This window comes from Limulus polyphemus, unplaced genomic scaffold (assembly GCF_000517525.1).
Source record: "Limulus polyphemus unplaced genomic scaffold, Limulus_polyphemus-2.1.2 Scaffold2285, whole genome shotgun sequence".
Classification (NCBI taxonomy): Eukaryota; Metazoa; Arthropoda; class Merostomata; order Xiphosura; family Limulidae; genus Limulus; species Limulus polyphemus.
Window position 1 is genome coordinate 112,281 of NW_013667895.1, and position 18,032 is coordinate 130,312.

Below are 18,032 nucleotides of genomic sequence, written 5' to 3' on the forward strand. Positions count from 1 at the left end.
AGCAATTCAGTACATTGATATATGGTGAGATATAATTTTTTTTTTATATTAAAGGAAATATGTAAATAACAATGAAGTAATGCAACATGGGGGAAAGTATAAAACAGTTTTGTAAGTTACTCCTGAGGATGATGTAGATCACGTCGAAACATGTACTTGTAGAGAGATATTTTAAAGTGGAAACCGTACGTCTTCAATAAAGTTTTTATTGTGTAAATATAAAACATTGTTTTTAATTGATTATTTATTATGATTTTAAAAACAACAAATATTTAAAAGATATCTGTGCTATGTGTTTACCATGTTCATCTGAGCTTCTGTGTAATGGCTAGGGTTATATCATATTATGTTTACATTACCTTAAAATATAGAAGTTCAATGTGCTTTGATATTAATTTCAAGCTCAAAAATAATTTGAAATGGAAATGATGAACACCTGAGATGTCAGTGTTTAGATCTGAAATTACTGAAATAAAAGTAGAAATCAGATATAATGATCCATAAGGAATTTTTTTTCATAACTTAAATTATTTTTTCTGAAACAACAGATAGAAAGTGACATGATAATGAGGGAAAACTAAACATTTAGATAGATCCTCCCCCATTAACAGTGAATTGACTTTTTTAGTTTTATAGTAAAAATTCACAGACTGACTGTCTGAAATGTGTACACCTATAACATAATGGTTCTTATTGGTTGTTACCAATATCTTGTTCAGGATAACACCAATGAAATGTGTTACTTGAGGGTTTAATGACGTTGGTAAAATGGCATGGCACACCATTTATTGTGATTTTGATATGAAAGTTATTGAAAAGGCATTAAAAATGTAAGGAAATAGGAATGTTTAGAATTCATGGTTGACTGAAAGACTTGATCAATTCATCAGAAAATTAGATATTTATCAACTCTTTCTAAATCAATTTTAAATTTAAAAAAAATCAAGAAATTAAAATAATGAAATGCCTCCTAGACTCTCACTGGGGAGGATCCTTAAAACTAGGATGAGAACATTATAAAAAACAAACTATATTAGTTGTGGTTGAGAAACCTTTGAATAGCAATATGGAATGAACATTCATTTGGAGAACTTAAAACTAAGGATTTCAAACTACAGTCTTTCAGATATGCTTAAATGTCAAATACATACATCACATGTTTGAAATTTGATTAAGCATTTTCAGTTAGAAGAGATACCTGTTGTAGTTTGACTTATGCAATAAATGTAAGTCAGGTTACTAACTTTTGTGCAATAGTATTGGAAACATTCATCAACTGGCTGATGCCATTCCTCATTTTATAAATCAATTTTAAATATAAAAAAATCAAGAGATTAAATTAAACTAATGAAATGCCCCACAGAATCCCATAGGTGAGGATCCTTAGACTTCTCTTTTAATTTTTATTTTCCCTACTTCAAAATCATCACTGAACTAACAGGACTTGTGAATTGTAGTGCTACTACCCGTGTTCTGTATTTCTTTTAATACAGTAATTTCAGTTCTGTGAAGTTGTAGAAGTTTGGAAAGAGATTTATAACATTTATCACATAGTGTAAGTATACAGGATTTATAACTCTTAATGTTGGAGCCAATTTTGTCCAACAAGAGACGTTTGTGATCAGGTGCAGCGATAATAAATTCCTCCTTTCCATAACGATAAAAGAATATACCATAATTCAGGTATATTTTTCAAAGACTTTGTGCTGGTATTCTGCATTTAGTTAGTTGGTGCCCTTATAAACAGAATGTGAAAGGTTGTGAACTTGTACTTACTCTCTGTCTTCAACAAAGGCTGCATGTTACAATGATTGTTTATTGAAACTTATACTTCTTTGACTCTGTTGCATTTTTCCATTGGAGTGTGGGTTATACTTAAATTGAGGGGTGATAAACAGTTTAGTGTGATTTAGGGGTTTATCTCCTTAAGATATGTACACATATAATAGGAATGATTGTTGACTAAAGTAACCTATGGATGTAGAGTATCACATGAGAAGCTTTCATTTTGACTTTGACATTGCATTACAGATCATGATCATTGTGACTTCTGCCTTTGTATTGTTTAAAATAATGCAATTCTCTTTGTTTCAGCAGTCGGCCAATTGAGTTTTATGAGGCAGATATTAGCATGATTCTGTGAATATTTTGTTTTACTTGTCCTTTACGTTTACTGTGTTATATAGGTGTTTTATTTATTATTTGCAAACATTTCATAAATGTACTGCTGATTGGAAGTTACTTATAACTTACCATTGTGAAACCAGTTGACCTGAATACACTATATATATATAGTACATGTTTTTTAAAAGTTTTAACACAAGAGCTTATTCAGCCCAATGTCAAGTACATGCTTCAAATTAATCATTTCAGGGACTATAAAGACTGTTATTTGTAGATATTTACAAATTGTTCGAAAGTCAAAGGTTGAATATTTTATGCTGTGTACCTGGAAAGTGGCTAAAGATGAGTTTTTATGACATTTAGTCTTATGTTGATTGCCAGTTCATTAACTCTCCTTATATGGGCTTAATAATTTTGACCAACTTTGTAACCATCATGAAACTATAAATACTTTGACTTTGAATTTACTAAGTGTATCCTCATGAAATTTGTCAAGTTGTAAACATCACAAGTCTGTTGTACAAAAAAAATCAGATTTTTAATAAAGTATTTTTACATATGATTTGTCTTTGAATTTATGAAGCATTTACTGAGTCATTCTGATGACAAGGAAATTTTTGTGTTAAGAATAAAATACTTTTTTTCCTCTTTCAGTTTTATATTTCATTTGTATAACCCATAGAATCTCCTAAATGAATATATCTTTTTCCATTGAAATTGCATTTTATCTGTTATTTTCTCTACCCTAATACAATATGTAGTGAAATCTGTAAAGTGAGATAAAATTAAAAGTTGGAAAATATGAAATAATTCTAAATTACTTTTTATTTTCTAGAATGAGTGCATATTGTAACAGATAATTACACTCTATTTACTCTTACAGCTAAATATAATAGACTTTTCAAATCTGTTTTGTGATGTTATTGCTTTACAGCTGTACTTATAACCATTTTAGAGTAAGTTAAATCCATTTATCACAGCCCAAAGATCATTTATCATAACAGAACAAACTTGTGTAAACAAACAGTTAAGTTAGTCATGACAAGTGATGTGCTTTTGATAGGAGTATCATGAGAATTTTTATTAATTCAAATTTTTTCATTTAAGTTTTTTATGCAACATAAGTTTCTAAGTTTTACATTGTAGTAACTTTTATAACAATAAAAAAACTAGTCATAAAAAAACAAGAAATTTAGTTTTTATGTCTGAACTTTTGACTCTTTTGAGGTCAGAAAGAGGAGATGATGCACTGTAAGCCTACTTTTCATGATAAGATGATAATAATTATTTTAAATTAATTTTTATTTCAGTATTGAATAAGTGTAAAAGCAAATCTAGTTAATTTTTAGTTGGAAATATGTCACAGGTTCAGTTGTTAACAAAAAAGTGAAGATTGGTGGACTGTGACCCAAAAAAGTGTGAAGTTGCTTAATTTTAGGTATATACATTATTTTCTCAAAGTTTTGCATATTGTTATTTTGCAGTTTTTTATTATAAATATCAAATTGATTCAAAAGTTTTAAGTGTTATCAAAGAATGGTCTGTATTGACCATTTTTAAAAGTTACCAAATTTTTGCGTCATTTTTTGAATTTTTGTAGTCACCTGGTATTGTTTTACTTCAAAATAATTAACATGTTTTTCTGTACTTGATTTATTTTGCATTCATAATATAATATCCTTACTAAAGATGTGCCTGTGTACTTATGAAGCCTTTGTCGAGTCAGAGTGCAAGGTAATTTTTATGCTAAGAATAAAGATACTTCTTTCCATCTTACTGTTTTCATATTTATTTACATAACTTCCAGAACATACTAAATGAATATTGAAAGTTTCTTCCAATAGGTTACATAAACTCCGCCCACATCTAGTTTTCCTAATTCATTGCTGCCATCTATATGTGAACTTTTTCATTTGCTGCTAGCCTTGAGGCTCCCACCTTTTTTCATGTTTCCACAAGATACTGTTGCTTGTTGCCTGCAAATTAGCATGCAATAGCCTTCCACCAATAGGAGTGTGACACTGCCTGTTGGTGCAGCTGGCTCCGTCAGTTCTGATTGTTCAATCATTATTTATCAGTTTGAAACTTGTGCATTAAGACATGTTTGTTATTGCTTGCATGAGAAAGTTTGGTTGAAGTATCTTCAAAATAAACTGTTGTAGAAATATTCTTTGTTTTTATTTTTAAACAGTTCTATCTCTTCACACTTTGTGGCTTTTATTTACACAGCATGTATTACATAGAGATGGTCATTTCCCTGCTGTCTAGTGTTGAACATCTAGACAGACTACCACGATGGCATCAGGTGCTTCCTTGTCTGTCAGGGAACATAATGGTTATTGTGTGGTGGGTGGTGGAGTCTTGCATGCAGCCTGAGCCTTTTTTTTTTCAGGTTTTGACATGAACTTTTTTCCTCTTATAATTCCCTTCTGTGAGAATGTGGTTTTTAAGCAGTCTTTTCTCGCTGCCTAAATTTGCAAACAATTCTTCCAGACAGATGTGGATCCACCTTGAATTCTGCATCCTTCCATGAACTTTCTTTTCAGCTATTTTGCCTTCTTTCACTCTCTCCTATTTCCTATTATTTTTTACTTTCCATTCTTCATTTGACTCCTCCTTCAGAATATTGTTTTTTCCCCTTACCCTGATATCTGAGCCCATTCCTAATTTTTTTTTCTCAATTTCACTCTGGTGCCAGTATGCCTCATCATTTTCAACTGATTGCAAATATGCTTTGGCTTAAAATTGAGTTGAAGCCCTTTTCTTCGGCTCCCAAACTCTGGAATTTCTTCAGGCTTGGGGTCCTAATCCATTGTCTTCTATTAGACTTTTTCAAGCTCAGTTTTCTGGATGCATTCTGTCAGGGCAGGATGGGATTACAACTCTAGGCCTTCCCTCCATATGTTATCCAGGGTACTAACTATGATTTTTCCAACTTTTCTGGTTTTGTTGATAGCACTGGATTGGCAGCTACACTCTGGTTTCTGCTTTTATAGTACCCTCAGGAGTGCACATCTCTTCCACATAGTACAACTGGCAGTTTATGCAGTCCTTTGCCCAGCATCGGGGTTTAATTTCTAATGTTGCCACGTATCTGTCTCAGTCTTTGCTTAGTCTTGCAATGGACATTTATCAATGGAAATGGCACACATATTGATAGGATGTTGCACCCACTTTTATCATAAATACCAACCATAACTCATTTTTTGACATGGCTCTTTGGCAAAGGTTTTGCATCTTCCACAGTTGCCTTATCGAGGGCCCTTTACGTTGTTTTCACAGGATCCCACTCTGTGGATAATGTTGCCCAGGCCACATTAGCAACCACCAATTCAATATACATTATCTAGGTTGCAACAGGAGTTCCATAAGACCATCTAGAGGCTGACCAGGTGGTATTACTGTATTATACTGGACTAACACTCATGGACTATCATGAGTAAAGCATAAAGGGATCCTGCCCATCCCTGCCTGTCATTAGATTGAATAAATCAGGGTTGGTTTGCTTTTAAAAATTTAGGGAACATGGTTCACCTATTGCACTGTTTTCAGAGCATTGTTCCTCAGGACTCCCCAATGTGCATTACCCCCCAGATTCTACTAGTGGAACAAGTGAGTCCTTACCACACCCAATTTCGAGTCACTAGGGTGGTGGACAGAGGTTCCTCTTTCAGAGTGTTAGAGTTAATTCTTCCACTCTTGGAGAAGAGGGTGATGTTAGGAGCCCACCCTGCAAGTCAAATGACACATTCTGCTTTTTTTGCATGGTTGCCATTTCACAGGGTAACAGTACTTACTGGAGTAAAAAAAAACATGACAGTAAGAACTGTTTGAGTTGGTCTACATGATGTTGAAAATTGCTTGTTTGTACTTGTTTTGTTATTTAATTATTAATTCTTACAATAGGAAAGATGATTTTGAACCACCCTGTAAAATATTGTGCCCTCCTCCTGCAGCCTACAACATTCTAGTTGAGTTCAGGCGAGCATGACTCACTATCCCATGCCATTTTCCTGTGATTGTGTCTGTTCAGTAGACATGAATTGAGCACACTTTATACACATCTGCCCTGCTCCTGTTAACTTTTCAGTTGAATTGAGCTGAGCATGCACTAACAAAACATGCTCTCTTCCTTCAGCTATCTTTCAGTTGAGTCAAGATTGGCACATATCATACCACTCTCTTTTCCTGTAGCTGGTGTCAGTCCAATAGTGTGATGGTAGAGTTGAGGCGAGCACACAAGGTATAGTCTGAATGTATCCCAACCATGCTACAAGTATTGGCTCTCTGACCCCTTGTGTGCAAGTACTTGGATGACCATGTTCTTGTTCCACCTATCCCTTCAACACATGGAGCTCATTTGCCTTTTCCTTCCTTTCTTCATGGGCAAAAAGTATACCATGGAAGAGATGAGATGTGGTCTACCACGGATGTGCCCCTATGGAGCCCCTGCCCTCAGGCTTCCTCTGGACACTTTCTGAAGTTAAGAGTCTGCACTTGCTCCTCCACTATTTTAATGTGGGATTCTAGATAAACTGTATGAAGGAGTGTTGTATTGTATTGGAAGTTAATATTTTCCTTACCTGAAAATGTATTTCCAATAGATGCTTACCTCTTGCACACATTCCAACCCATTCTCTCAACTTCCAGTGCATCTTTGTATTCCTTTCCTCATCAAAGAATGAAGATTCATGAGGGTAAATTTATAGAGGAAGTTAGCATGCATGTAAGTGTATTGCCCTTTTTTTGATGGAGGGCTTTGCTGCATGATTATGTTATCATGTCTTAGTACAATTCGTGTTAGATCATATGAGATTAGGTGACATGCAAATCTCTAAGTCGGACACATGAGGAAGATAACTGTGAGAAGAGGTAGCTATCTATTGGAAATACATTTTCAGGTAAGGAAGATGTTAACTTCCAGGTGTCCTCCCCTCAAATTTGTCACCCAACTCGCTCATTGGCTGCTCACTTTCGTTGTTGGGGAAGATTATTCAAGCTGGCATGTGGATGACTCTTCACACCTTTGTCACATGCAATCTCCATTATTTGGTCATTTCTTCCTCATCTGGCTACGGCTGCCTCCAGTCTATTCTTCACTCATCATACTGGTTCTGTTTGGGTAAGTTTTTTCTTACTCTCATTTTACAAAACACTCTAGTCCCTTAAAGGATCCCTCATGGTGACAAGTGTTGCCTGCCAGGGTACACTTAATCAAAATCTGCACAGTGTAGGACTGTTCTGGTCCAATATAGCACTTATTCACTCAGGAGATGGGGTGTTTCACAAGACCACCCGAGGTACCCTCGTGGTGCTCATCTTCTTAAACAAGTCCCAATTCCAGACTATACCCACTCATGGACTAGTATGAGTAAAACAGGTAGGGGAATTCTGCACATTCCCAATGCCTGGTTTAAAACCTAGTGTTGTCTACTAATTGCACGGTCTTACAGTGATGCGCATCTCCAAATTCTTCATTGTGCTTCATCCTCCATTTTTTTTTTATAGTCTAGCATGGGAGTCCTTGCTACTCATCATTTCTGCTGGGGTGGTGGACCATTGAGGATGCCTCCTGAGTGAGTCCAATTCCATTCAGTAGAGAGTAGGGCAGTGGTTCTGTCCACATTGTACATTTCACCCCTCTTTATGTCTTTCCCCACCCTACAAATACCTGGAAGTTGGGTTTTTGTGTGGTTTGTTATTGGATTGATGCAGGACCAGCCAACATTAGTCCTCACTCAGTTGCAGAGCAGATGTTTCTTTCTCATTCTGCCTCACTGGGCCTTAGGTGTAGATGGTAGAGACACTCCTCCTACCATGGCCTGGAAGCCAGTTTTCGGTGCTACCTGGTTTTGGACTTGAGTTGACCCACCATGTACAGTCTGATGCTAAACATATAAAGCACTTCCAATAGCCTGCTGCAGGTTTTGGAATGTGATTGTATCTTCCATCCTTACAACAATTCCCTTCCTTTCCAGGCAAAGAGTGTATCCTGGTACAGATTAGGTTTGGTCTCCTAGAAGTGTGCCCCTATACTGTTCTAAGGTATAGGGTGTCGCACTCCATGGGTTCTCTTCAAGAAGCTTCCTGAAGTGGGCTCACATACATAAAATTTTACATTGGTTTTTTCCACAACTTCAGTGTGGGATTCTAGCTAGATGTGAACAGAGTTTATGTATGGTATAGGAAGTTTACATTTTCTAACACTTAAATTTATCTCTGAAAAATACTCACATCCTCTCACATTTGCTACCATTCCTCCCAACTTACACTGCATCTTACTTCCTTGCCTAATCTCAAAGTGATGATTGAACAACCAGTATAGAAGGAGCCAGCAGCACTAGGAGGTGGTGTCATACTCCTATTGGTGGAGGGATATTGCATGCTTTTTTGCATGTAACAGTGGAAACACATGAGATTAGGTGGGAGCCTCAAGGCTAGTGTTGAGTGAAAAGGTTTGCATATAGAGGACAGCACTGAATTGGAAAAGCTAGATGGGAATAGAGGTATCTATCAGAAATACATTTTCAATGTTGGAAAATGTTAACTTTCAGTACAACTATATTTTATTCATTATGTGCTTTACCCTGACACTATCTGTATTGGTCTTGATAAATTTAAATGAACTCGGAATCATCATGGAAGAAAAAAAAAAATATTAAGTATATCAGAATTACCCTTTTTGTCTTTTTAAAATGACTCCATTGTAACAGACAATTATGCACTTTTTTTAACAAAGCTATTAGATCTGTTATTTAGTTTAATTTCTTAACAGCTAAATTTAGACAGTTTCAGAGTACCATTAGGTTAGTTATTATGCAGAACAGCTTTGAGTAAACGAAGGGTCAAGATACCAGTACACGTTCCTCAAATTATACAATCACACTTATGCTGAGTGCGTGCTTCACAAGTATTTTTATTTATTTATTTATTTATATTTTATCTAACCTAATACATTTATAATTTTTATATTTTAATTCCTTTATAACAATATGTAAATAATACACATAAAAAACCCAAGAAAGTTAGTTCTTTTTGTCTGAAATCTTAGTGGGATAATGATTAGATTATAGGCTTACAACTCTAAAATCCAGAGTTTCATTCCATACGGTGCACAAAGTAAACCCAGTGTGGCTTTGCTCTAAAACAACAAACTTTCTTAAGCTTTTGTACTTGTACAACAGAAGCCTACATCAAACTATGGACCTAAATCTTAATAATGATAGTATGGTCTTAGAAATTATTTGCATTTAAGATTCTAATATACAATTTAATATAGGAAATATTGCCATTAATATATAATAGAATATTCTAAAGCTAAAAATTTATCTAGTTTTCTAAGTAATCTAAAAGTCAGTTAAATAATTCCCATACCTGGTGAAGCAGAATGATGGCAATGGTGGCAAAATATTAAAAACTGCTTATTCCAAGGGTTTTTAGCCTTTTCACATTCAAAAAATTTGAATATCCTCTTTATATTGATTAGAAATAATCCAGCACCAAATGTTGTAGAGAATTATTGACATTTTTTGAAAGACAGTATGTGCTTGAGGGGTGTAAATAAGGTTTGCATATATCTCGGTAAAGCTTGAAGGCTACAAATTGATATTTTAGCTCAGGGATGTCTAAAGTATAAGTGTAAAATTCCATGGAAAGTTAAGAGGTCATATAAAGGTTGAATAGCTTCTAAAATGGGCAATTTGGAGCAAAGAAGTGTCACATGATAAAGACAAGGGAAAATGAGAATTGATTTCTTGTTAAAATTATGAAATTATAACTTGTACACTATTAACATTTGAATAGTAAACTACATTTTGATGGTTCCATGTTTCTCAATATACATTGCTAATAAAGTTTTTAATTAAATTTTGAATGTAACTTTTAAAAGGTTGTGACCTGCATTTTGACCCACCTGTACTCAGAGGGTTAATAAACAGTAAGTTTGACTCAACCAACAAATGAATGAGACAGGCACACATTTCTGAAATAAATAAAGATGGTATAGTTTTTGAAGAAGAAGAAGAAAAAAAAAAGATATGAAAAGCATTCACTATTTGTCTTTTGAGGTTAGCTAATCTGTGTAATTGTAGGTGACAACTAGACAAGAAAATGAACTTAGCGTTGAAAAGTATGACCAATTATTTACAGTTGTTTGCCATTTTATGGTATTTATTATAAAATACATCACCAGGTAAGCCTCAGTTACAGAATAAACAAACTTTTTATCTTCACATATGACTACCATTCCAGACAACCTGCTGAGACTTAGTGGATTGTTTATCAAGCAGGCCATGTATGAAGGTAGATAAGTCATAGGTTTTTGAGTATGTAAATGTGGGAGACTGTCCTAAGGGTAAGATTAGAGTTCAAGGCTGAACACATCCTGTAACTTGCAACTAAGCTGCAAAATATTTATGAATGCAGATATGTTCATGTAGTAAAATCTAGAGAGAGATAGGCATATCTGTGATGTGTAGTCAGTGTTTAATTAGAATGGCCTTAACTGTGATAAATTGTGTGGCACACATCTGAGGAGTGATTATATCAAAAGGCTGCTTACAACCATAAATGTATAGATGGAACTTTAAAAGCAATCTCTATCAAATTGACTTGATTTTTTCTTTTTTTTAACACTTGGTGGTAAAAATCAAACTTGACAACATAAGAGAAGTTCACAGTTTGAAAATTGGAAGAAAAGCGTGTTTTTGTTTTCACATTTTGAGAAACGTTTAATTTAATATTGCAGTTCTCATAAAAAGACCTTGTGTATATCAAATGTTTTATGCTTTCATATGAATGATCTAATAAATTTTTATGTTCATATGTGAAGATCAAAAATCATAAAATGTTCATGTAAGGGTTAGGTGATTTTCATAAGAAATATCTATGGTTATGTTTATCCTTACTTTATTTTTGTACAGAAAGTTTCATCTTAGACTAAAGAGAGACACTTCAGTGTTCTCCCCAGATCTAGTCATTGACACTCCAGCTGGAAAGTTAGTTAATGTTGATATATCTCATCTTTATAAAGGAGATTTGTTTGGTAAGTTTTACATTAAATGTTGAAGCATTTTCAAAAAGTTAAAAACTAAAAATAAGAATAAAAACAAAACAAAAAGTATTTAATTGAAGTAAAACTCATGAAACATGGTAAAAAAAGGGTTAGATATTTTAAACTTTCATTTTACATCTATGTAATGGAAGCTGGTGTATTTTTGCTGTAATGAAATGAAGTTTGTAGCTATGTTGATCTACAATGTATTGTTTCATGGCATATATATATACATACACGATACAAGTATTTTCAGATAATATTTTGAATAAAGATAATGAAACTTCTTGAGTTTCACGAAAAGGTAAGGTTGAATAAGATGAGCTCCTGGTTTTGGGTGTATTACCCTTCAATCTTGCCCTTTTTTTCTTTAATACAACATTTTTTTTTCACAGAATCAGACAATTTTCTACAGGGCATTGCAATAGTGGGCTTTATAAAAATTAAAATCAATTCCAGAAGGTTAAATATTCAAGTTAAATTAAAAATAGCACTATACATTTTTAATTGTAAAAATTAACCAATGCTTTGTTACACAAGATTTATGGCTGTGATGGATAATTAGAAAAATATTTTTCTGTATGTTCAAGAGAATTCTAAATTTTAGTTTTCATGAAATACTTAAGAATTATAGAAATTTTCATATTTACAGTAGGTTAAACAAAATTTAGTTATACAATTATTTATGACATCTTGAACAGTTTAGCAAATCTACCAAACATTTAAATCATAATAGAAGTTTTTTATAAACCGTCAGGTAACTTTTTTCATGTAATTTTTTTCATATATAGATTATCTTTTGCTTTAGGAGCTGAATGCTTTAGACAAGCATAATTGTAAGATTATGTTGTGTACATGTATTTCCGTACAAATAATATAAAAATTATTTAAAAAATAAGCATATGCAATTAACTGTAATCATTCATTCAACATTACCAAACAATAGTGTATTTTCAAAGTCTATATAGTCATTGTTAGATGACTATTCTGTAGAAGGCTACTGTACCTTCATTTAAAATTTGTTACACTTCATATAATGTTTGAGGGAGAATATTTCTGAGAAAGCCAGCTATCACAAGATAGAGATCATAATGTTGGAAAATACCTCAACTTAGCTCGCTTAAACAATAAAAAGAAAATATGCCTTTTTAATTTTTTTGTAGCTATAAAGAAATTTGTAGTTATGCATAAGGTTTTACAGAAGTTCTATTTTCATGTGTTGACATAAGCTTGAGTTTTGAAATTCACTCTCAAGTGAAGAATATTTAGCATGCAAGACTGTAATATATATATGAGCTTTGTTTTAGTAAGACCAGAAAACAATTTCTGACTTATTTGGTTTTTCTCTTTTGCTGAATGGGTACTATATTGGTATTACATTAGAATTAAAACACTTATTATTAAAGGAAAAAATAAGGTCACACGGTTTTTAAGAGGATCTTGTACTACTGTAAATATAAAAGATTATTTTCTATTTTGACAGTTAATAAAGTATAACTCAAATATATATTTTATTGATACTAAAATCAAAAGAGATAAAAAAAAAGAAAGCATTTTGGGAAGAAATAAAACCTGGAGCACAGCCAATGAAACTTTTGAAGTCAAAATGTACAAATTGTACAGTGTAATTCAGGTGCAATTTCACCTGTTTTATATATACATATTTAGAACTATTGTACTTTTATTGTTGAAAAGTATGAAATAAATTTTAAATGATTGGTTTTATTTTGTATTTAAAGGTGAACAAGGTTCTATGGTGTATGGTTCTATTAGTGATGGTTTATTTGATGGGAAAATCCACACATTGGATAAAACGTACTTTGTTGAACGAGCTCACAAGTACTTTAAAAATGCCAGTAAACCATTCCATTCCATTATTTATATGAGCACAGATGTGCAAGATCCACATTCTGCAGAAAGAACAGGTCATTCTGGAGGGTGTGGTGTTACAGAAGAAGTCCAACAATGGATGGAAAATATTGTCAACTCTGAAGTCCAATTAGAAAAACCTCTCCAAAATGAGCCACATGTAAGAGTTGTAATGCATTTTCATGTTAAACTGTAAAAGTTTTGGATTGTCTTTTATATGTTTACAGACAAATCCTGTGTAATTAACCAAATTTTAAGAAAAATAGTATTAATTTTCAATCTTCTAAACCATTTCACATTTTGATGCTTCACCATATCCAAAAACGTTTTTTTTATTGTGATATTTCACACTTCTATTAGTGATGTATGTCTTCATGCTTTATTGTTAGGAACCTCGACAAATTTTATAATGACCAGTATTATGTGAATCTAGGAAGTGTTGCACAGTCACTTTTATGTATTCATATTATGCTGTTAGAAGTCAAATTAAATGTCCTACTTTATCACCACCGTAGTTAGGCAGTCTAATTGATATAAGCAATTATCTATGAGCAGTGATTACACCAATTAGTATCTTGTAAACCAAACGATTAATCAAAAATTATGGTTAATTGATTGATATTACATAAATAGTCAACTGATCAAAATTAGTGTTCCTGATTATTATGATTCAGTCAGTTTTCTTTTCTTCAGTTGATTCATTGAGAGTGTGATATTTTAGGTCTTTCCCTGTTTGCTTTTGAGCCTGCAACTTATTTGATGGCTGAAAGGTCTGGGAGCAAATTTTTTGTTTTTTCTCTATCCATACACATTGTGGTTCTTGCAAGGAAGTTTACTTCTCAGTTACATGAAAGGACAGTTATGCTTTATCTGACAAGGTTGTCAGAACTTCGTGATTTAGCCTACCAGTACCACGTAGAAGCATTTTCCGACTCTCAAATAATGTAACTGTTCCTCGAATTTCGAGGTTAGTAGGCAGAGTTTGTAGTTAACATAAATAGATCAATGTCCCCTGATGGGACAGGATGAGTCTATGGACTTACAACTCTAAAATCCAACATTTTCTTTTCCTTTAACTTCACTATGTTGAAAGACTCTCAAGATCACCAACTTCATTGATGAAGAGCTGGAACTGTTATTAGCATGCACGTTGGTTCAATTGTCGGCTTCTACATTCATCCCAGGCTGTTGTTGGCATCTTGATTTTTATTGGCTCCTATAGGGAATCATAGTTCCACCCCTATTTGTGGGTCCAACCCCCCAGCATCAACCCCTTGGTACATTGGTACCCAGAATAGATTCTGTCTATATCCAAGGATTCCACTGCTTGGTCAGATCACTGCCAGTGATGTTGGTGATTATTGTATGCCTTCAGAATATGTGAGGGCTTGGTGCCGATAATTTCTTGATGTGTGGTAACCTTAACCATTGATCCAGGAGCACTACAGTTCATTGACTCAGGATTAGTCATTCAGTTCCCATCTATTCTTGCTCCAATTCAATATGTCATCAGTCTGCGTATTTTATTTTTCATCTCATCTCTCAGTCAGGCTCAGCTGTTTCCCATCCTGCTTAATCCAAGGAATAGGAAGCCAGACTCTTAATCACCTCTCCATCTTCCACTGCATTGATGGTTATTTCTCCCCTGGGAATGTGGGTATCACTCGAATCCTTAGTTGGGATCATACTTTGATCTCAAGGAGTTTTTAAGTCGGGACACTACTAAGATATGGGTTCTTCTACCACAACCTTCTCCAGAGTTCCAACTCTTCACGAATGCCTTGCTTATATGATGGGGTGCATATACCAACAGTCAGGAATTTCAGGGTCTATGCACAGACAACGAGGCTTCCCAACACAATGTTTTAGTCCTCCTTGCTATTCAAAAGGCAATGCCTCATAGTCTGGGCTTATGAAGGGGAAAATTATCAGGCTTCACTCTGACAATTTCATGGTGGTGTTTTGTATTTATCATCGAGGAGGCATTTGGTCCAGGGCTCCTTGTTTTCAAATCTTGGATCTCCTTTCTCGATGCCATTCCTATCATATCACCCTACTAGCTTGCCATGTACCACGGGTGATAACTGTGGTAGCAGGTCAATTGTCTCAACCCAAACAGATTCTCTCAACAGAATAGATGCTGCATCACAAGGTTCTGTTGGATTTGCTCTCATTTTGCAACTCTGATTGGTAGGTTGGCCTCTTATTAGAACACCCAACTACTGGCAATTTGGTCTCTGGTACCTCACCTTCAGGCTTTGACAATGGATGTATTCTGTCAGGATGGGACTACAACTCTAGGCCTTCTATCCATATCACATGTTACCCAGGGTACTGATTGTGATTTGTTAAAACTCATTTTAGGACCCTGTTGATAGCACCTGCTTGGCAGCTTTACCTTGGTTTTTGCTTTTGTGGTACCTTATGGAGTGTCCACCTCTTCCACTTCTTCTTAGATCATCTCCGTGGAGGCAATCATGATCTGACATGGTACACCCGGGTATCCAGAAGCTCAAGTTTCAGTCATATAGGTTATGCAGCCTTTCGTACATCATCAGGGTTTAATTTCTGAGGTTGCTATGTATCTGTCTCAGTTTTTGCTTAGTCCTGAGATGAACCTTTATCCATGGAAATGACACGCATGTTGGCAATGGTGTATTGAGAGGAAATTGAATCCACTTCGATCAGAAGTGCCAACCATAACTCATTTTTTTTTACCTGGCTATTTGGTAGGGTTTTTGTGCATCTTCCGCAATTGCCCTATTTGAAACGAATTGTCGACTACCGTTTGATTTTCCTGACTAAATATTCTTTGAGTTTCCAGTACTCTCCAGATTGTTCAAGTTGCTTTGGGTTCTTGGTCCCAAATGAGCATTCTGGTTACCTAACAGGTATATTAAGGTTACATTACGTGCTCTTTTTCAACACTTGTTCGTGATCTGATTCTTATATGTCATGTATCTCCTTTAGCTGAAGGTTTATTTTTCATGGCTGCTGACCTACAGACATTGCCGGTCAGAGTGACTTGTGCTGTTTGTTTACAGACCACTTTATCATTCGCTCTATGTCCTCAGACCTGTTTTTCAGATTTTGATCGTGGTCATGTTCAGTGAGGGTGTTAAGGTTTTGTTGCCTGCACTAATGTCTTTAGAGATGCTAGACATCAACTCTTTATTCTGGGCTCTCTTTGAAGGCAAAAAATCTTCTGTGAGTAATGTCTAATTGGTTTTACCACATTTCTATGCCCTTAGTGGCCTGGTTAAATTGCCTGCTGGTGGTCATTGTGCAGACTTGTATGTGGACCTCTCACATGATTTGAATGATTTAGCAGTATCTTCATCTGAGGGTAGTCACCTACTCCCTGTAGCTATCTTAACCATTTCTAATAGATTACACAGAGGGGTGAGTATTTTCATTGCTATCTTTCAGGGTCCCTTACCTCGTTTTTACAGGATCCCACTCTGTTGCGAGTGCTGCCCAGACAGATGTGTTTTTATCTAATCAGTTCCATACTTGCAACCACTAATGCAATATACTTTTTATAGGTTGCAACAGACTCTGTAGAAATGAGGTGTTCCATAAGACCACCTAGAGGCTGACCAGGTGGTATTATTATACTATGCTGGACCGCCACTTATGGACTATCATGGGTAAAGCATAAGGGGATCCTGCCTATACCTGCCAATCTTTGGATTGAATAAATCATGGTTGGTTTGCTTTTGAAAATTTAAGGAACTTGGTTCACCTATTGAACTGTTTCCAGAGCACTATTCCTCAGTACTCCCCAATGCATATTACCCCCCAGATTCAACTAGTGGAGCTAGGGAGTCCTTACCACACCAGATTTCCAGTCACTGGCATAGTGGACAGAAGCTTTTCCTCCAGAGTGTTAAGAGTTAATTCCTCCATTCTTGGAGAAAAGGGTGAAGTTGAGGGCCTTCCTACCAGGGTCCCTGGATTGTTTTTTCCCAGAGGTTGGTAGGAGTGGCACCAGCCTATGCTGGAGCCTACTTGTAATACTAGTTCAGATTTGAAGATTGACTATCCAGTTGGGTTGAGTGTATCCTTTCTTTTTGATCAATATTGATCAAAAACATTGTTTGTGGGAGAGTGTCAACTGTCTCCTCGTAATTCCGATTGCAGAGTGGTCCCAACCTGGGTCCTTGGTTGAGCACAGTTGTTCCATGTCCTCCCCATAATTTTGGGGGCAAGTGAAATTTACCTTGCCCACATGGTTGGGGAGTGAGGATGAGTGTTCATAATTCCAGACTGGATGAGTTCTGTTCCCTCAGGTTGAGTAAGGCATACACAATTCTGTTATTCTGAGCCTGGGGTGTTGCCTTTTGGACTTCTTCAGGTTGAGGAGAAGGTTTGTCCATTTCAATGTTTCTTACTTTCTCGTCGTGATTTCGGTGGCTTGGAATGCATCACTCTATGACTACAGGTTGGGATCCACTCATGAGTGTATAGTTTGCAGTCGAATTACTATATCCACCAATGGGCCTTTAATTCCAACCCCGAGTAGTAGAACCTTGGATATCTGGTTGGGGCATGGCCTATAGAGATGATAAATAATGTAAAATTCCACCCACAATACAGGAAATAAGTTCTGGGTGAAGAGCATACCTGTTCTGGATGTAGTGCGGTTCCACCACTAGGGTGCCAATCTTCTATTGACACACCCATGAACTATGCAGATGCTTTCTGTATGGATAATTCCCTCACCAGCTCCTCCACCTTATCAATGTGGGATTCTAGCAATAAGTGTGAGGTAAGTATGTTTTGGAAGTTAATATTTTCTTAAATCAAAAATGCATTTCCAATAATACTTACCTCCGCTGATACTCTCCTGCCCTTCCTCCCACTAAGAGCCGGTGTTAGAGACTGGGATTGAGTAAGTCATGAAAAAGTGATAACATTGATTGAATCAGGTGCTTATATACAGTACCATGATAGAGGATGCATTGATGTAGGTGGAGAGTGTCAC

At 35.2% G+C, this 18,032-nt stretch overlaps 1 protein-coding gene across 3 annotated transcripts in view; it reads left to right on the forward strand.

The window, feature by feature from the left end:
* The window catches only part of LOC106466516 (disintegrin and metalloproteinase domain-containing protein 10-like), a 76,172-nt gene that overhangs the window by 7,582 nt on the left and 50,558 nt on the right, over positions 1 to 18,032 (forward strand). For all 3 annotated transcript variants that reach the window (XM_022394537.1, XM_022394538.1, XM_022394539.1), the window contains exons 3-4: positions 11,046 to 11,167; positions 12,916 to 13,205. In XM_022394537.1, coding sequence (XP_022250245.1) covers positions 11,046 to 11,167; positions 12,916 to 13,205 — 412 coding nt within the window. The remainder of the gene's footprint in view (positions 1 to 11,045; positions 11,168 to 12,915; positions 13,206 to 18,032) is intronic.